Raw genomic sequence first — 21,809 nt, forward strand, 5'->3', positions numbered from 1 at the left:
TCCATGTACATTCTACCCTACGTGGAATTAGCTTCCGTTTATTCAACTCTCAAACTTATTGCTAGGTCTAGACACTAGATTCTACTTTTTCCTCGTTTCCCCCAATATTCTGCGCCCAAAAATATGATAAAAATCCTACATTCAAACACTTTTTGGATCAATTGCAACAATATATTAGTTATTAGTTATGGAAAGTGAATACAGAGGGTTTTTTCAGCTTCCATGGAAATAGTAATAAATGTTAAACAACCAGTGAGTTTTTTATTAGAAACAATAACAATTTGACTTACAAGTTAATAAACATATACATATATTTCTTAAACAAATAACTTGAGTCAATACTCTGCACTGTAAAAATATTTACACAATTTGTTCTACAATCTTTGCCAAGCACTTATTATGGAATTCCTTGTTCTCAAGTTAAACAACATTAATTGAGCAGATTAACAAATAGGGTTATTCTCTAAACAATAAACATATGAACTCATTGAAAATTGAAAGCATACAAGAAAAGTAAAAGCATTAAGCTTATAAAAACCCTTGCAGCATTAATTCGTACACGTTGGAGTGTACTCATGGAATCGCCTCATTTCGTAGAACGAATTGACGTAAGAATAACGAGAAAAATACATATAAAGTTTTCTGTACCAGTTAATTTGAGTCTTGTGTTTCGCTAAGGCCTTTTTGACGATTTCGTGTTCGTAAGGGGAAAGTATAAAAACGTACTGCGACGTGATTAAAGTCAGAGCACAGTCCATAACGCTGGAATACTTCCTCACCAATCCCAAACTGTCCAGGATGAAAACCCGACATCCGGCCGGCAGCCACTTCCGTAGACTGAGGAAACTGACGGCGCGAAACAGAGAGATGTGGTTCTCGTGCCCGCTCACGCCCAGTTTGTCGAAGGTGATAACGGTGTCGATATCGAAGGTTTCGATGTGGTCACGTATGAGATGCGCGAGATCCTCAGACTTCCACTTGTACTGATGTCCGTCCATACGTAGTGAGCTACAACAGAGTATGACACGCTCGCTGGGTATGCCGAGCACGTGGCAACTGTCCCAGAGTTCCCGTTTCCTCAACTTGCTGTTGCTGGCGTTGCCGCAAGACAAGCACAACACGAATACCTGGCACCGGTTGCTCTTCACCAGTCTCACTATCAACGGTCCGAAGAACATACACTCGTCGTCAGGGTGCGCCGTGATCACCATGACTCTCTTGGCGTACTTGTCGAAATATTCACATCTCGACAACTGGTTTCGGAAGTATGTGGAGACCACGTACATTACATAACACAGAAAGAGATACACTGTGACATAAAAACCGAACTGGGTAAAAATAACGTCCACTGATGGGCAAATTTTCTTGGATGTGGTCGTTAGAGCAGTTTTAAGATAGCTGTAACAGTCACTGATGAATGTTTTTACAACTTGCATTGTGATTGAAGGATATGCTTCGTAAAATAATTCCACCCCACTTGCTAATCCAAATAAATCTGAAAACAGAAAGTCATTATTTCAAAATCAAATACTAAAAACCACATAAGAAAATTGGAAACTAATACAACAACAAAAAGTTGATTAGTCTAATAATATCAGTACGGCAACATATTAAAATAAGTAAGAAATGTCATATAAAGTTTATACAAAGGCTATCCAGAAAGTAGATTACGTTTCGCTCTGTAGCCGCTAAGGAAGTGGACGGCCAAGCATTGTGACCAATAAAATTATCTCTTAAGTCGATGAGAAGATTAAAGAAGACCGCCGATTCATAATAATAAAACTCTCACTTATTATTTTCCTCAAATTTCAAAGAGTTTGTTACACGAAATTTTCATGCAAAAGTTAGGTTAAATAAATTTTGTGCAAAATGGGTACCGAAAATCTTAACAGAAATCCACAAAAAAATCAGCGTATGGCTGCTTTATTGAAATTTATGGACACTTACAAAAAAGATGGTGACTCGGTGCTCGATTGAATCATTATAGGAAACGAGACTGGGGTAAAACACATGAATTGCGACGCAGCGCTTTAATGACAACATGGAACTGCGGGAGGGTGTGACTACCTGGTTCAAGTCTCAGTGCGACAGAATTGTATAACGCTGGAATTTCAAAACTAGTTCACCGCTATGATAAGTTCCTAAATTTATGTGGTCACTATGTTAAAAAATAGTATTTAACTGTCACTATCAAGTGTATATAATACAATTTTTTTTTCTTGTACTTACGATATAAAAATGTAATCTATTTTCTGGATAGCCCTCCTGTAAAGGTATATATAAAAGATATACGTCATAATATAAGTTTCAGCTAAAGCACAATAGAAGACCACAATATATTTTCATGACAGAAATCAAGGTCTGTACACTAAAATTCCTCCACATCAAATGTTGTAATCTTTATATATTTAATTTGGTTTCAATAAAAAAAGATTACGCTTTTAAAACCCTGTACTTTGATTTGCAGACACATGTTCATTAAAAAGTTTAATTTTAGCCCTTAATACGCTTATTCCACCTCCTAAAAATAATTTCTTAATTTATTATTATTATCATGCTTACACTGTTATAACCACTTTCAGCTCTTGCAACTAATATCTAATAAGTTTTACAGAGACAAAAGTAGTATTTGTCTTTGAAAATCTCAGAAACACCATATACGTACCAATAATACTTGTATTTGGTAAGTTATTCATTTAAGTTTTCTTGATGACTGATCTTCACTGGAGTCCGAGGCCAGCAGAGCAAGTCCACACAGGATGAGAAGAGTGCCCAGACCCCACATGAACGACAGAGACTCAGCAAACACGAGCCAGCCGGCTATAGCCTATTGTGGAACAGAACAATGGAGTCATATTGTTCAACAATGATTCACTTTTATTGTTTTCATTGGTAAATATTAATACATTAAGTTCTTTAACAGCCAATAATGAGTTTTATGTAGATGCAATGTATTACAAGATAGAGGTATGCCTCAGCACGTGTCGTAACAGGCTTCGCTGAGGTTGCGTAACCATCTTTAGTAATTTGGACAAGAGTGGTGAAATTCCCCAGGAGGACCTGATCGGTTGTTTTCGGCGGTTTTTGGAACTGCTGAAACCGTAGACTGGTCGGCCTCATGGTGTGCTTCCGGGGTGCGCAAAGAGCCTTAAGGCTTAAGTGCATGGCAATAGGCCGTCCCATAGAAGAAGAAAAAGATGTTGCATACAAAATTTCAAATCTATCGCTCATTTAATTCTTGAGATATTCTGCAAGTGGATAGACAGAAAGATGATCATAAAAAGAAGTAGACACGAAAATAAGGCATCATATAAATCATTACTGTAGAAATGAAGTTTCAAGCAAAATTTCAATTCTACAGATGAAATCTTTCTCAAGATAGAAATAGTTCATTTTTTTTCATTAAGTTGGATTTTATAGCAATGTTTAAATAATAAAAGTCTTAATACCAAGTCACCAAAATATGATGGACTTGGGATAGTTAGATTACATGGGTCAATATGTCACTTGTTTGAATCTCTTATTGGCTTAGTGAGTTTGTTTACAATTTTTTTTTTTCTTATCGCCATCATGGTTACTCATAAGACTAATGTAAAAATATTCGCTAATTCTAAGCGTAATCCTCTAGAATGACATACACTGTCATCAAACTCGGTGTTCCTAATATAGAAATGAAGGACCAGTCAACAGAATTCAGAAACCTTCATTCATTTTCATCAAGAAAGGAACAGGTGTCAGATAATTACGGTATGGTCATGATTTGAAGTGTACTCCATTTTGAAAATCATATACAAAACTGATATTGGTTAAAATACATGTGATTTCTTTTCAAGGTAAGTTTAGGTTGCAATCAAGAACTCTTCAATGGTGTAGATTGATTTATCCGTGAGCCAGATGGGTAGTCTTCTTTTTAAGGTCTTGGGGTTGCAATTCTTAAATTCTTGTGAAGGCACGCTGTTCCAATATAGAAGAGTTATTGGAGAAAAGCATAGTTCTGTGTATCGGTCAAGGCAAGTTATTGTCATGTTGCGTGTGATGGTCATGGATACACATAACGTAGCTATGGTAGGAAGGGTTAATTCAATTAGAATGTTGAGTTTAGCTCCAGTTTACCTTCCTTTTCATTGTAGCGTCTGGTATCTGACGCTGTCTCAGACTTGACTTCTGGAATCTGGAGTCATCTAGAGATCGTGTCAGGACATGTACTCAGTTATTCACCTGATGAGACAATGAAACACATGCTACTTCACCTATTCATAGGTGTCTCTGATGTTGAAAAAATGTAATGGTTCGTTTTGAGCTTCTTCATTGCCGACTTTCTTTGACCTTTTCAGACGAACATGACTCCAGATTCCAGAGGTCAAGTCTGAGACAGCAGCGTCAGATACCAGACACTGCAATAAAAAGGAAGGTGAACTGGAACTAAACTCAACATTCTAATTGGTCATGGATAGTCATTCTATGCAAATCTCCTTGTACAAGAGCATGAGTTATGGCTGTCATCATGTAAATAAATACCACTGTGAGAATGCCAAGTGTCTTAAATGCCTCTTGACAGCTATCTCAAAGGTTCAGGACCCGCACAGCACGCTTTTGTGCAACAAGGATTCTTACAAGATTGTCAATTGAAGAGCTTCTGCGAAGGATTATTCCATAACAAATAAAGATACAAGGAGGGCATAATACACCATTTTTGTTGTATCCTTTTCAATACAATAACAGCAGAAATGGTTTTAGAACTCAGCTTGTCAATCTGAAGCTTCCAAAAGAGATGTTCTAGTATTATATCTGATTGCTTCAACTCTTTGTAGATCTGGAGATTCGGTAATTTCATCTTTTAGCCTTCCTTATCCTGAAGGTTTTTCGTCTTGGAGGAGTTAAAAACAATATAATTTATATTACAGTACTGTTGTCCCTTGCTCACTGTGATGTTGATGTTAATGTACAAGAGCTCAGTGTTGTGCAAGTTACCGTACATGTTAGTGCCTAGATCTGAATGACCAATGGATTGTTCCGTAAAACATTATACTTTACTTTTAGATCTTATATGTTATCCTTGTTCTATATTGCTTCTAATTTTACCATAGGTATCTAAGTAGGTAAAATGGTGGCAAACCATTTGAATAGAGAAATAAATAAAGTTTTTGTCATTTACTAGACAAAGTAAATGGCACATTTGTAAGGGATATTAAAATCCATCAGAGGAATCACTATACTCACAGAGACAAAGTAATTTGTAGCGGCAACGCTCAAGGTTGGAATGAACGAAGAACTTGATTCCCGAAGTGCTTTTACAAAGAATGTCCAGACTGCAGCATTAGATACTATCATCAATATAACGAATGAAGCTGAGATGACCTGTTGAATCACCTGTAAAACATAATCAACACAATATTTATTGTTAATTGAGGAGGTAAATTGAACAAAATTCTTAGGAATTTATATTTATAAAAGATTCAATCTTAACCCTAGAACTGGCATAGAATACAGTTGACTCGAACAGCAATAGCGTGTATTCTTAGTGAGCAATCTGAACAATCAAGTCAGGATGGCTGTGTGGTCTAAGGGACTTCTCTTGAACGCGGGAGATAGCCTTGAGTCATGGTTTTGATTTCCGCACCTAACGTTAGGGAGTTTTGCAGTCTGGTGTACACTGGTCTGTGGTAAATCCGGTGGGCGGACCTTAAATTAACGGTGGTTGGCTTGGCTGGAAGTTTCTTACAGAAACAGTGATTTTCTTACACACTAGGTTTACAAGACCCAAAACATCAGTTTCGCATGTTTTGTCTTTACTATAAAAAAAATTACTTGATTTACCTTTATGTCTTTTATGTTCTAAAAGCCATTTATTACTGAATCAAGACCATTATAATAGCTTTTAAGAGTTAAAAAACCATTTAAACCACAGTTACACCCTAATTGTAGTATGCAAAATTCCGTACTCACGGTGGGAAAACAATTCTTCATAAATTACAACTTTGCCAGTTCCAGGATTAAGGAAAACTAATGTTTGTTCACAAGTATTTTCTGGCATACATGCATTGAGAAATCTAATAAAATATTACACAACACATCTATTAAAATTGGCCAATTATAGCCAAACTCTACTCTGACTTATCAGTATTGATATTTGGGGATGTTTTAATGTAAATGAGTTTTAGAGGTGAACAAAAAAGTTCATACAAATCAATAAAAAAACTACAGTTGAGAGAGTCATGCTTTTCAAGAATTAGAACTTCTGACCTTGCCTTGTTTCAATATTTTGGAAATAATATTGCATTCAAAATTTAAATGTAAATCAGTTGTGAGAACAGAATTGCCACAATCACAACACACAGGTATAATAAAATCCCCAGACCTCAGCAACACAGTTTAAAATCTATTTAGAAACCTTTCATCACAAGCATGAGTAAGATTTTACAACAAACTCCCAGAATATATCACTAGAAACTAATAAAAAATCATTCAAAAGAAAGCTGAAAAGGTTTTGTTGTCCAGAGCATTCTACACAGTGGATGAATTTATGGAACATAACATTATATAAATAACTAAATTCAAAATTTAAGATTAACATTTTATAAATTTTTTATCTTCTTTGTAAATAGATAAGCCTAAACTCAATATTAATTAAAATCCCAAAGCTTTTAAAAAAATTTACTGTATCATCGACTTTCAAAATGTCAAAAAATTAATTAATTAATCAAAATGTACGTTGTTTTGGCATACTGTTTTTTTTTTCTCTTTGAACAAGAAGCTGAGAAATTGCACTTGGTCGTAAAAGGATCTTTGCACTGCTTCCAGAGCAACAGAGTATTTTGGATGGGTAAGGTTGGGAGTAGGGGTAGCCTCCTGTCGAGATCCATGAAGAAGGATTTTGGCCATTCATCTCAGACATGTCTCCTTGGAAGAAGGGGAGGCCATCTCTATACCAGCCTCTCCAGTCAAAGCACGCAGGGAGTGGCATGCCCTTATGTCTAGACTAGCAACTGTCCTTAATACTTAAAGAGCCAAACCAACTCCAACAGTCATCCCCTACAGTAGACAGTATACTAGACCTATCAATCTACCCTTGCATTCCAATACATTGACATTTGCGATTAGTTATGTGTCCCTCCACAGTCCCTAGCCCGTAGGGTCATTATTTTTGTCATAGGGTTGTCCAAACACATCGGTTTTTGCTGTACCCAGTGCAATAGGTTCAACTGGAAGGTATAAACCAGCCAGAAGTGAACCCTCCTGGATGGCATACTGTGTTAGCACAAATGATGTTAGACAAATACACCAGAAAATACCTGTATATATCAAGTATACATTAGCTGGAACAGTTTGATTGCTATAGTAAAAAGTAAAGATGTCTTATTTTACCAGGCGAAGTTAGGGCTAAGAAGCCCTCTCTGACACTTAACCTGGGGACCAACGGCTTAAAGGTGACTTCCGAACCACCACCAATGGCCGGGCAGGCGGGCTGCTTGCAAGGACAGGATCGCTCAGCGGTCACCCATCCAAGCAGCAGCCACGCTCAACATTGCTTGATCCAGTTATCTTGCGATAACCGTCGTACCTGCTACACAGCGCCTTTGGCGATATAGTGTGATTATTTATTCCCTCCAATTCTTTATATTTGATTAAACATTAGGCCTCCACATAAAACTTCATGTAAGAGTAACACACTGTAGACCTAGTCTAGTCACAATGTATCCAGAGAATCAAATAACCCACATAAAAGAGATGTCACATCACATCTGAAGTTATCTTAGCTTTTTTAATAATATCAAAATTAAAACAAAAACATCAAAGAGACGGTACTTTGGTATTATCAGGAGGCTACTATTTTTGGGAGGGGTTTTCTTACCACAGATCTAAAAATATATACACTATTAGAAAAAAAGACTATTTGAATTATTATGAAAATTAGATGTCATTATAACTTTTATGCTTCCCAAAAGGAAGCGATGTTAGCGAGAAGGTAATGATAATGTAGTTTTTTAGGTCCCCAGTGAGAAAAGCTCATACAAAAATAGTGGTCTCTAAATAATACCAAAGTCCTAAAAGAACTTATGCTGTAAGAAGAATCTCTTAGCGTAACAACATAATGTAAACATAACAATTTTTTCATAAGATTTTATTCTAAAAAGAATTATAGTTAACTTCAAGATTCAATGAAATAACTTAAAAGATGATAAACTGTGTTTTAAATTCCTAGCTTGGCCTGGGAACAAACCCTTTCAACAACTTTTTTAAAGCAGTTAAACACACTGCTACCCAAACAAGGGTTTAAAAAAAATCACAAGAATGTTCTATTTTCAATGTTTTATTTGTTAATGATTTATTATAGTTTTGATGAGTTGAATATCAATAGTTCTCTTATTCCATTTATTAAATATAGAATATTATAGTCCACTGATTAGGTGATATAAAAACCAGGCCAGGGTATTGTACTTTGTCCCAAAATCTAACTATTATAATGACCTGAACAGAAAACCATATTTTAATATATTCTGGTTTTAATTTAGGCAGCAGAATGCTAAGCAGCCACAACCACAATCGAATCAACTATCGATTAGAATGATTTAAATGCTGTTAAACATGTTTACCATGTGAAATAATTAATTGTAAGTAATACACTGCTCAAACTTATATAAGTACGTAAATCAAATTTGAGTAAATAAATTTGTATTATTTTATACCAAATTTATTATAATCTAATATGCGTATAAAAAATTCTTTTACATATACAAATATAGCTTCGTTATAGTACAATCTTAACATGTTTGCAAATATTTTATTGATTTTTTAATATATTGTATGTAATTTTGCACTATATATGTAAAAAAAATGTGTAAAAATATATTTTGTGTTAATAGCATTAAAAGCCTATCCGAAATGCTGTATTCATACATTTGATACTTGTATATTGTAAATACGGTTGGGTTAAACTCACCATACAAATCATATGAAGCATGGGTCTCTAGAGCCCCACGCTGGGTTTTCAACAGATTGAGTAGAACTCTACGGCCCCACACCATAGCGAACTTATTAAAAGTCTATAATGTAATTCAGTTTGACATTACTGTTCCAAATTAATTTAAACAAAAGTTAAATGATATATATATGGTATTTGAGTAATGGCCGTTAGAGATGGGAAATACCGTTATTTGTCAATAACCTATTATAAAATAACATGTTGAGGTATTACGTTCCAGTAACCTGTTACCAGCCAATGAAATCTCGGTTTTAACAACATGCTGTTACTGAAATGACGTCACTAAGTTGCATATAAACTGAGACTAAATCTACATGTAAAGTAAAGTAAAGATGTCTTATTTTACCAGGCGAAGTTAGGGCTATGAAGCCCTCTCTAACACTTAACATGGGGACCAACGGCTTAAAGGTGACTTCTGAACCACCACGAATGGCCGTGCAGGCGGGCTGCTTGCAAGGACAGGATCGCTCAGCGGTCACACATCCAAGCAGCAGCCACGCTCGACGTTGCTTGATCCGGATATCTTGCGATAACCGTTGTACCCGCTACACTGCACCATCGGCATGTATGGGTTTATTTACACATAGTACACAAAAAATTTTACTAACTCACTAAATGATAATATTTAGGCTGATAGACAAATAAAATTATAAACAGGTTACTTTAAATTACTGAACCATACAATTTTATTACTGGGTACTACTCAGTCGCTATCTACTGTTAAATTAGGCTATACATACAAAAGTATTATAAATGTAAAAAGTTAAAGCCTACATTTATGAACGCTCAGATGATGTGAGTGTGGATGTGGCCGATGGTGCCACCAAAGCCCACACTGATGACCAGGAGCATTTCTAATTGGTACTTGCCCGACCTCAGATCACGTCCCAGATCCTCCAACGTGATTATATGTCGGAGAAGTTAAACGATCAATTAATATCGATTTTTCGAATGTAATTTATAAATTACAAACTCTTTTCGTGCCACGGACATTTAAGTCAATACCTGCAAGTTTCCAAAAAGTTAACGAAGAATGCCAATATGTACTATAAACACTTGAAAGAAAACTGTACTGGGATACAATTTTTAAACATATATAACAGTATTTTTATCTTGAGTATCAAAAATGGACTACAACCACAGGTTGCTTTTTTATTTTAAATTAATATTTAATTTAATTTCAACAATTTGTGTATTAAGAGAATTAAAACCAAGGGTTGTAAATCACTGTGTATACTAGGTAAGTACATGGTAAACCTAAATACTGGAATGAATAATATGATAATAATAATAATAATAACTCATATAGTATAGTTTTGTCATGGAAACAATTACACTATTTTAGAATTTTATTTATATAGTCTATTTATGTATGTAATATTTTTTATTTAAATTCGTGTATGTATATTAAATTATAGGCCTAGAAATACTTCATGTTATTTTTTGGACCTGATGCTATTCTATGTCTGTAATGTATACACTTATGTACAAATTTTCAATAGTTTTTTTTATAAATCAATTAAACCGGAAAATAATTATAGTAGAGATGATATCATTCATAAGTACCAGTGCTAAGTAACCCTGCATTCCTTAGAGTGACTATTAATTTGTTTTCTGGTTTTATTTATTTATTTCCAACGGCAGCAGCCATTATTACAATTGATTACAAGAAGTACATGCATAATAAAAGTTAGCAAAACGACAATACTTCTATAAATATTAATTAATAAATACGCTAACTTATAAATGATACAAGTTTGCAAGTTTGAAGAAGACTGGTGCTAACAGGGTTCAGTAGCTTAAAATTGTAACCTATGTATGTTTACATTTTTCTACTATCATCCAAACTGACACACAGAAATGTACTCACGGTGTTTTCAATATAACTTAATTGAATACTTGAAAGCTTTCCAAATATACTTCCACCAGAGGCACACAAACCAGCTTGAAAACTATAGTAAAAATGGGATTCTATCAAATTTCCTGATAGTATTCCCTTCGTAACCTGTGTTTTCATTGTTGGTCTGTTGAAGGATAGGTTATGTTGAAATGTTGATGATAGTTGAGTTGTATTTATTCCTGATTGAGAAAAAAAACATGCTGGAGTAAAATGTGAGCTGACACAGAGAATAAGGAATGAGCTTTGATTATGTATTACTCAAAGATTTGAGTATCTGACTTGATTTTTTTCTTAATAAATACACCCTATAGTTTCCATTAATCTTTTTTAGGGGATAAAACAGGGATCTTAGCAAGTCGGGTCGGATGACATATACTGCAAATTCAGTGTTTTGTTTCAGATTTTCAATTACCTTTTCAAGATTTTTTTTCCCTTAAAAAAAAATTAAGCATAGACTTCCAATTTAAAAGCGTTCCTTATCCCTAACACCTTTTACTCAGTTACCTTTACTCAGAATTCAAACATTTATATTCGATACATTTATATCGCTAAAAGCTTTAATGATCCAAACGTCAATATCATAAGGTCCATCATCAAGAATTTAAAAATACAAAAAATATATATTTTTTACATCAAGGACCCAGTTAAACCAGTTAAATTGGTAAAATGAATGCTGCATTCTTGGAGTTAACAACATCTTAATCATCCACTGCATGCTGTAGGCATTTGGTTACTTTCGTTTAATGGATTAAGCATTTTTCTTGAATCTGTATTCGATTGGCTTCAACACACACACAATTCTTGTTCTTGAACAATGTGATGTTTTATCCTACAGTCCTCCATCAGCTACAAAGCGTATTGCACTATAAGATTTTATATTTAAAAGCTGTATGTATTTTTCAAAGGATTGTTCTTTGCTTTAATTCTGTTAAAATATAGTAAATACAGAGCCTCTTAATGTCACAAACGCCAAACAAAAATCAAACCATTCTCAAAGATAACTCATAACGTTTTACAGCAATTATCAATTTATGATAAGAAGAAGTATAAAAAGCATAAACAAACTGTCACAAGACACAAGACTACTAGCTGAAAGGTTTCTCTGGTGATTAAGGTGAAAGATACTGGCGGTGAATAGAGTGCGTGGTCATGACGAGACATAGGTCTTGAAGCAAGAGGATTGTCTGTTGAGATACAAGATATCAAAATAGAATATTGGGTAGTAACACGTTCAAATTATGTATATTTGTCATCGCATTCAGAAACGGGATAGTAACGATGGTAATTTTATCGGTCCCAACCACGTCGAAATATTGCTATCACAGATCAAAATTTGGAACTATATGTTTAGATCCATATTCAGTCAAAAACTGTTACACCACCACTGACCGGACCAGTAATACACTTCTGCAGGTGAGTGAATGAAGCGTGATCAATCAGTGATCAATATGGCTTCTTTATCACTGGTTTTCAAGTTTTCGATAACCTGACGCTATCTTCTTTTGTGAAGTTATAATGCTAACTTACCAACATTTCCTTCTTTAATTCTATGTAGAGTAATCAAAAAAGTTTTCTTTTATATTTTTTATAAGTTCAGGTTAGTTATCGTAATGACCCAATATAAAACCATTATGCTGTACATAATCTAGATGGAAATGTTTTCTCATTGTCTCGTCAGGTGTACAATTGAGCGCAATACGATGTTTTAAACACGACGGAGCACACAAATTTTCTACGTTTAGATTTGGTGGGAAGGATTTATTCATTGCGAATGTTTAGTTCAGCCCTTTTTCACCTTCCACTTAGTGCAGCGTTGTCAACGTGTTTTGGACCTCTTCAGACGGACACGGAATCCCGATTTCAGGAGGCCAGTCTGTGACAGTGCCAGAGTTTAAACGCTACACTAAGCGGAAGGTGAAATGGAACCGAATAGAAATATTTAAATTTTACTAGGCGAGATACATCAGTCATGTTTAACAAATATTATATTGTATGAATCTGTAATCTTTAATTACATCAAGTTTTATTAAAGTATGTGTTTGCAGAAAACTCAGATGTAGACGAATCTAGATTAATTGTAGTACACAACATGATTATACTTTTGATTTAATGTGCTATCTTGATTTAGCTTATCGATTCTAGTATTTATCATTCACTTTCGGCGCCCGGCAAATATCCAAAGGGATGAAGAAATACTGTTCTTTTTATTTCAATACCTTGTATCGTATTTCTTTTTTGTATAATATGTCGAAAATTACGAATATCATCATCATCTCGTATATCCTTAACTTCATCTGCATATAGCTCTAACGACAAATCTATAGATACTTTTTTCTTCCAATTTCTAATATTACTGAACATATCTTTCCTAACCAACCAGTAGTATAATTTATTTCCACACCAGTACTCAACTTCAGTCAAATAATGTATCATGTGATGGTACTTAAAGATATTTCCATCTTCTTCAAGATGTTTTCCACCTTTAATAGCTAAATCTATAATCATATTAATTATACTAATCAAAGCAATGAATATGAAAGCTGCCAAAATAAAACACTCCGTTAAAAAATGGATTGTGTACGGGGTATTTGTAAAATAGTCTTTCTGGAGAGTAGGTACTCTTGAAACGGTTCCTGGAAGCATTACTGTAAACGTGTATATAAAAGTTCTTGAGAAAGTGTTAAACATTTCGTGCCCATGGTACAAACAAAAGAAGCTTAGGGAGAATGAAAGCAAAGTTGCAGCTAGCACTATAATCTGGTGTGAAATGTCCAACAATAACCGGAAAAATACGGCTAGTTCGTAGCTAAAAGTTGAATATATGTTGATGCTTATCAAAAGCACGCAGGACCAGCAGGACAGAATCGTTACCGCAGCTAGTTCTGGTGCCAAGTAAGACATTTGGCCTTCCAAAAGTAACAATCCCATCGCAATAGGTGGAATAACTTGAATAACATCATTACACCATACATCTCTGTTCATGAACGCTGATATTCTGAATAATAGGATAACGACACAAGATACGATCAACATGAAAAAAGTCGTCTTCATAGCAAATATTACAGGCAGTCCAAATCGCTGTTCTTTGTTCTCTTCTCCAGTATATAATAACATAACTAATACAGAAGCAATCAAAGCCACACTGCATGAAACGATAAAGCGAAAGTAAAACAGTTTCCTTACTTTGAATAACTTCTTTTTCAGAAAAAGATTGATTACAGGATGTTGCAATATTCTGCGCCTGTCATTCTTATCTTCGGTCTCAGCAAATAGCAGACTCACTATTTTCAATTGACTCTGATTTAAAGGACAGAGCAGACTGAAGTCCACCAAGATGCTGAGCTTTTCCGAAAAGTAATTGTCTTTCTTGGCACAAACGCAGTGATTAAATAGGCCCATTAGTACATCGGATGCGTTTGGATTGTATAAGAATATAGCATGAATTACATTTAGTCCTTGATTGTTAGTTGCAGACAAATCTGCTCCGTGGGTGGCGAAAAAATTAAAACATGAAACAGAAGCAGGTCCACACATCGCAGCTAGTAACATAGGCGTATTTCCACCACTTCCTTTGCTGTCAAGATCTTCTATAAAGGATTTTGGAGCAAATAGTTTATAAAATTCATATAAGAACTCAAGACAATCTAAACTTCCAGCTATGGCACACGCATGAAAAACTGATCGGTCTAATTTTGATCTGATCACTAAGTTGTGTGGGAACCACTCAACTAAAGGACGTTTAATTGCCTTTTTAAGTAGAATATAAACATCCGTCGCATATATATCCCCCTTTATCTCAGCCCTCAAAATGACTGAAGGATCATCTAAATCTAATATATTCTCATTGTGTTTGGCAAATGAATAATACTTAGGCGAAAGTAGTAAGGCCATTAAGACTTTGGGATACCCGTGTTTTACCGTATAGTATATCGGCGTATCTCCTTCCGCGTTATATTCACCAAAATCTATTGTTCGTATCTTAAAAGATTCTCTGAGGAATTTATCATTTCCACTCAAAATTGCAGTCATGAAGGGTGTGCTTCCAGAGTTGTCCTTTTGAGTGAAAAACCAATCTATATATGGAAGTTTGATTACATAAGCCAATGTATAATGGCAGTGATGTTTTGCTATTACGTGCAAAATGGTTTCCCCTGTGGCTGGGCTTTTTGTACTAAAATCTACTCCAAACTCAATAAGTTTTTCAAAGCAGTATCTATGGTCTAATTCAGCAGCATACAACAATGGATTTCTTTTCTCTTTGTCTAAATAATCAACAGACTTCGAAGAGGTGTGCTGGACAAGATGTGTCAAAATATCCACTCTATCGAGTGAAATTGCAACATGTAGCGCGGACTCCTGGTCCACTGTATTGATGCCTGTAAGATTGTCGATAGCACCTGTAAGGATTGCTATGGCGTCCAGATTTTGCAATTTCACAGCGATCATAAGTGCCGTATCTCCTGAGACATCTTTAACTTCAGCAAGGTCAAAATTTGCGTCTTTATGTTGAAGAATTCTCTCAAGTATCTGCTTTCGATTGTATGCTACGGCAATGTGCAACAAAGTTCTTCCATTTTCCGGATTCTTAACAGTTATATCAGCACCTGCATCCATCAGAATGTAAAATATGGGTGAATCGGCACGTGCTGCATCAGTCAAAGCTGTGTCACCTGCAAAAATAATAATTTGATAATTAATTACTGTTATTAATATAAAGTTGAAAAATCTCGGTACATCTTGGTACATACTGACACTACTGAGATACGTACCTCTGTAATTCAAATAGTTAATCATTTTCGATGACGTGTTGTACTGTAACACGATCTGAGCGGCCTGGGTATCGGGTCTAGTGGCGGCCAGATGTAATATAGTCTCGCCCGTCTTAACCAAGGTTTTCGTGGAATCTGCACCTTGACTACAAATCAGCTCCAGAGTATTCATACAGTTAGCCTGTGAAAATATGAATATCAAATCTCCTTCATGTTGTCTAGAAATTATTTTACGAGTTAAAAAAATTATTTTATATTAGGAAAACCAGTCATAGTCATAACTACATAAATTAAAATATGCATACAAAACTCAAAAACATAGAACTGTATCATCTCAAATCTGGACCCAAGACACCAATTTTTTTATTTACAGTAAAACCTATACACTGTATTGTCACTTGGTATTCGGAGGATTGTGCCATCAGTAAAACAGTGTAATTTAACGTTGCATTTAATGTTAGCACTTACATTTTATTGTTCTGATCAATCAATGAGAAATTCCTCATGAAAATGGAAATAAGATAGGAAAATGTTAGGTTGGTTTCCCACAATCAACTCTCCAAACCCACACATCAAGAATATAACATTCAAAGGGTACAAGCTACACTGTTTAGCATGAAGCGCGGGGCGGGGAGATTAGCACAACCTCCCCCCCACTACTCGTAAATAACCTACCCTTCTTGGAGTTCGACCGAGTACAGCTCGTTCATAAATCCACATACCACTCGTCCTTGACAGTATTATTTTGGTTTAAGATGTACCACGCGCTTTCGTGTGGACTGAAGATAGAAGGGTGGCTCGTATGCTTTCGCTGGCCGCTGCTCGAATTACATGTTTTTGTTTGTATAAACGTTGACAGTGCGGGACAATACATTGACAAAGTAAATGGCGCATGGAAACAGTTATTTCTGTATCAAAGGAAGGCAGTGTAAATCTATAACACCGACAGGAAAGTATGTGGACCTGATGGGCGTAGTTATGTAGGTAGTGAAGAAACTGTCCTCGTCATGGTATTCACACAAATTTCCCTCGCAACAATTTTAAGAAGTAAAACTTCATATTTTGTACTATATACGTCCATTTTAGTCCCGAATGTAAGTTATATCGCTTTATTCCTTTACTTTAGTAAGTAAAAACGTGTGTTTTTTAGTTGTCAGCATTACCTATAGCTATATGTAGCAATATGTATTATATTATTATATATTAGAAGCAATATGTAGTGATAAAGCTCCTAACTATTAATTCTTTGCGTATCGCATTTTATTTTGAATTTAGAGTGACTAAATTAACCTTTATTCAATAACTAGCTGCACGTTACAGGCGTGGATTGTTTATTATACGATTAATATTATGTACAAATGATGCATTATTGTGTTTAGAATTAAATTCAAGTGCAATAAATAATAATTAAAACCAAAATTTATTGCTTACATATAGATAAATTACTTCGCACACAAATTTGTATGCTTTGCACCTGTATGAGCACTTCTGGAGTGAGTTAGTTATATTTCCTTCGCTAACGTTGAGTTTGCCTTGTTGCCACAATCAGGAAAATCTGTCAAAAAGTATATATTTATGGCCATTGTAATGTACTCTCGTCTTTGCAGTTTTTGTTCCATAGTTATTTTTCCTGATTTTCCGATCAAAAAAATATACATTATACAGGATAATGAAGTGCACTTTTGTCAAAATAAAACTAAGATGGGTTGTATAACAGACTTAGTACAAGTTAGATAGTAACTTTGTCTTTTATATCAACATAACAGTACTAACCAAGCACTGTATACTTCACATTCGGTAAATGTACAGTTTTATATTTTTATTGAAAGTTTTAATTTTCTTACATGGATATTTTATTACTCTATGTTAAGGAGCGGTTGCCGAAAAGATTGATATAAAAAGTGGTGTTCCCATCAACCTACTCTATGCCTTCAAGACTATAAAGGTAAACAAATTGAAAATAGTATATCATTATTGTTGTACTGTCATAAAACTATGTTTACACAGAACAATTGATTATCTTTAACAGGTTCTAGAAGTGAGTTCAACTCTTGATCTATAAAAACCCATAAATTCACAACAAAAAATGTATTAATATTGAGATTGAGATAAGAACGATCCTATCTTTTAAGTTGGAACAAACAGTACATATTAACAAAATGTCATTGAATTCGGTTCAGTGGTTTGATATATATATATATATATATTATACAATTAAAGTTGCATATTTGGTGGTATCTAAGCTGCTATGAATGATTACCATTACCCAAACGTCTTAGAACTACTATACAAAATATTAGGGATGATAAATGTATATATACCTGAACGGCCGCCATCATAGGTGTAACGCCTGTTTGATCCTGTCGATTGAGCAATACTGAACACTGTTTGTGACGTAATAGTAGTGACATCACTTCTACGTCATTGGTGGTTGCGGCTAAATGCAGCACTGTCCAACCCGTTGAGTCTAAAACGAGGTCAAATACGTTTATCATTCTTACGTAGTTACATAAAAAAAGAATTCCTAGAGCTCCCAATTCTTGAAATTATTTTATATAAAAGGTAAATGTGCATTCCAATAAATAGAAACATTACCGAAAGTAATAACTATTACGTAAGTTATTGGCAAGAATGCAAGCAATAAGATTGAAACACTGTGTATAATATTCTATCCTAAGAACGTTGCCTATGAAGGATTATTGACTATTATCCCTTTGAAGGAACATACTCAATCATCAAACCCGATCTTATCTATTTAGAAATAAAGTTTAATGCAAAATTTAAAGTCTATAATTCAAATAGTTTACAAGATTCTGTGATCAGTTAGGCTACAATAACACTCAGCTAAATCCCATTTGAAACATGCACTATAAATAAACTCCATGTTGACTACGTCGAAATTAAGTTACGTGCAAAAATTGAAATCCATAGCTCAATCAGTTCTCTAAATGTTCTACGGACAACAGACATACAACGAACACATAGACAGTCAGAAAGAAGTGGAAATGTTCAAACTTTCTTTGTGATAGCAAAATGAAGTTACGAGTAAATTTTCATTTGTATAACGCAATTCGTTCTCGAGGTCTCCTGCGGAAAGTTAGGTTTAAATAACGTTCATCCAGCTAACTGCCATGGTGGAACATGCATCATCATCGAAACCCTTTGTTGTCAATATAGAAATATAGCTTTGAGCAAATTTCAAGTTTAAGATCAGTTCGTTCTCGAGATGTCGAGCGGACTACCAGACAAAAGCGAAGTTTGCAAGCCGCCCGTGTAATAGTAATAAAATAAAATTTAATGAGAAATAATGAAACTGGTAATTGCATTTTTTTAAACATGTTTGATGAATGGCTGGGAAGCAACTACGCATGCAAGAGTACTTAGGGCGATGGAATCCTTCAGTGGTCATAGTTCTTCAGAACAGAGTATGTTTCTAGAGGTGCATTAGCGTGAGCTGTTCTGAAGAAAATTTAAAAGCCATTATAATTTAAATAAATAAAACATTGATGGTTATTTAATTTTATGCCATACTAATAGAAAATGTTTAAGAAATGGGGGATATTGAAAAAATTAATCAAAATAAATTGTTTGGTAAAACAAAAAAGCAGTCATGAATATTATCAATGACGAATGAAGTTGGCTAGACTGTAGGATGAGGGTTGATAGAGGTTGAGGCAGGGGCCAAGAGCCAATTTCAGTTTATAAACACACCTTTTCTGAGAAAGAAATTGGTCGTCAGCCGTACCAGTTTGGGTGGAAGGATTAAAAGGGTAAAAAAAACTTAAATGGTAATTACTCCCTCCCCTCCCCAGATAACTTTTTTGGCGCTAATTTAATATGTATTTACGAATCTGACGGTTGGTTTTAAATATATCAAGCTTAGAAAAATATTAGAGAAGAAATTATCATTTCATAGTTTTAACCGATCGGATACACTCCCATTTCGATCTCTACCGAAAACCCAAGATGTGCGCTCATACAATACAAATTGGCTCTCAGCTCCTGTACTATAGTCTGGCGAGATAAGGCTGGTTGCCGTATAAGCCTATGTGTACCACCTTGAGGCTGATGAGATAGGGCGGCCCGGAGAAAGCTGATTATTTCCAATGCTCTCCTGAGACTGCTAGACCGGCATTAGTTGGTAAAGCCAGTACAACCCCAATCTCGTAATGAAATTGACGAGATCATTGCCGGTAAATCTGGCGAATATCAAAATACTGAAAAGGCAATGGTTATTTTAAAACCGAAAGTATTTTTAGTAAACTTGGGTACTGGTGCTAATGGAAAAAAATACGTTTCATGGTAAAGTCAAAACATTTGAGGATTGTAGGTGGTACTGCATTATATAAGTGGGAGAAAGTTTGTGCCAGTTATAATACTATAATATAAATTAAAATAGTTATGCATAGAAGATAAAAAATTTAAGCATTCTTTCCAACCTACTATGAGTATGTTTCGTTGGTAAAGACGTTAATATATAAGGTAACTTAATTTCGGTAATTCACGGTTCCTTAAATTATCTAAAAACGTATATTGTGTCCTTAACTTATGTTTCAAGTTGACTTTTCTTATTTAATTGTGATCAATATTTAGTTTAAAACTAAGTTGAGTAATAATATTTTTCAATATCTTAAAATCTGACATTTGACGATTACTAAGTGTTAAGAAAAACATTATTAATCTAATTTTCATATGATTAATACAGATCAAAAAAGAAAACTGATTATATTACTGAACTATGTATATTATTATTGTATTTCATACATTTTTTTTATAATTTGAAACTTATCAAAAGCTACAATTCATTTATTACCATAAAATATGAACTACTGTTTATAATTATTAGAGACGATAAACATCAAATTGTACATAATAAAAGTGCATTATAATATTTAGAGCTTTAACAATGTTTAATATTAACAGTAGTTTATACCAACCCATTGTAGTTTCTATTCTATTAAGGTAGACTAAAGTCAGCTTACTAACCTGAAAGCTGAATATCACGTTCTTTCAGAGCTCCTCTGAGTTTTGGAATGTTCCTACGTTTTATATATTTAGCCAACACAGAGAATGGTATCTGATAGATTTCTTTCTGCAAAATATATGTAGATGCATTATTACCTCCTTTAGTCAGATTTCAGAGTTCGACCGTTACAGGTGATATACTCTTTTAATGCAATACATCTATTATTTTATAAAAATAATATTCAAACCGTTACAAAACCATTAAAAACACTGATATTTTGAGTGCTTTTAATATATGACAGTGACACGTATTATATGCGACAGTTATTACGCATTTATAGTCATTACGTCATTTATGTATTTACTCTATTTCGTTGACATAAAATTCTGAATTTAAAAATATTAACATAAAATCAAAAGTAAAAAGTATTCAAATTCAAGCTCAGATCACGTGAGCGCTCGTAAAAAATATAACTTTAATTTTGGTAGTACTAGTGACACATTGATGATAACCTAATCTAACCTTACTTATATTTCGTAATAACAAGTAACACCGTTGCCTTCCTTAATACCAAAGTACCTAAAGGCACTTTATTTATCTTTTTTATATTTTTAGCTAATTTACCTTCGGTATTGTGCTGTATCTAATACGGCTACTGTAATTTTCTTCATCGTCAGAATCGGACTCATTTGATCCAAGAAGACACTCTTTCTCCATTGTGCAGTTTATATTGAATACTAACTCAAGTAGGGTAAATATGAAAAAAACTTCTATAATCAAACACAACTTCAAAACTCTAACCAACATGTAACGTAAACATTGAGTAAGGTCAGAAATCAACAGTAACTATTAAGTTTCGTTATAGTGATACGGTGTTAACTGGGCTGAATAGACTTTCTATCAGTTTTGAACATATGATTGTTATTATGAAACTAAGATACCCAAAATAAAAAAATTAAATAATAAACCGTTAAATAAGCAATGTTGTATTGTTAGTTGTTAGTTTTGTCCTCCTCCGTAGACTAGTGGATATAGTCACGGCTCTCTAACTGAGAGATCACGGGTTGAAATCCCGGGAAGGTCCTATCATACAGGAAAAGCAGCTACAATTTATTAAAACAAGCCAGCATAGCCGAGCGCTGAGGCTTTAAAGAGATCAGAAAAAAAGTTGGTGCCAAATTTTTTAGCCAC

At 34.4% G+C, this 21,809-nt stretch overlaps 2 protein-coding genes across 2 annotated transcripts; both read right to left on the reverse strand.

The window, feature by feature from the left end:
* Positions 1-157: 157 nt before the first annotated feature.
* Positions 158-11,064, reverse strand: LOC124367314 (N-acetylglucosaminyl-phosphatidylinositol de-N-acetylase-like). The gene is made up of 4 exons (XM_046824041.1): positions 10,854-11,064; positions 5,221-5,370; positions 2,666-2,827; positions 158-1,495 (listed from the first exon to the last, which is right to left on the reverse strand). The coding sequence occupies exons 3-4, from the start codon at positions 2,694-2,696 to the stop codon at positions 549-551; spliced, it is 978 nt and encodes a 325-aa protein (XP_046679997.1). The 5' UTR covers positions 2,697-2,827; positions 5,221-5,370; positions 10,854-11,064; the 3' UTR covers positions 158-548.
* A 1,802-nt stretch (positions 11,065-12,866) lies between these two features.
* Positions 12,867-21,482, reverse strand: LOC124367099. The gene is made up of 5 exons (XM_046823753.1): positions 21,243-21,482; positions 20,639-20,744; positions 17,974-18,119; positions 15,653-15,833; positions 12,867-15,553 (listed from the first exon to the last, which is right to left on the reverse strand). Exons 1-5 carry the CDS (start codon positions 21,423-21,425, stop codon positions 13,032-13,034), a joined length of 3,138 nt encoding a protein of 1,045 aa, XP_046679709.1. The 5' UTR covers positions 21,426-21,482; the 3' UTR covers positions 12,867-13,031.
* Between the last annotated feature and the right edge of the window lie 327 nt (positions 21,483-21,809).

Source organism: Homalodisca vitripennis, chromosome 8 (genome assembly GCF_021130785.1).
Source record: "Homalodisca vitripennis isolate AUS2020 chromosome 8, UT_GWSS_2.1, whole genome shotgun sequence".
NCBI lineage: Eukaryota > Metazoa > Arthropoda > Insecta > Hemiptera > Cicadellidae > Homalodisca > Homalodisca vitripennis.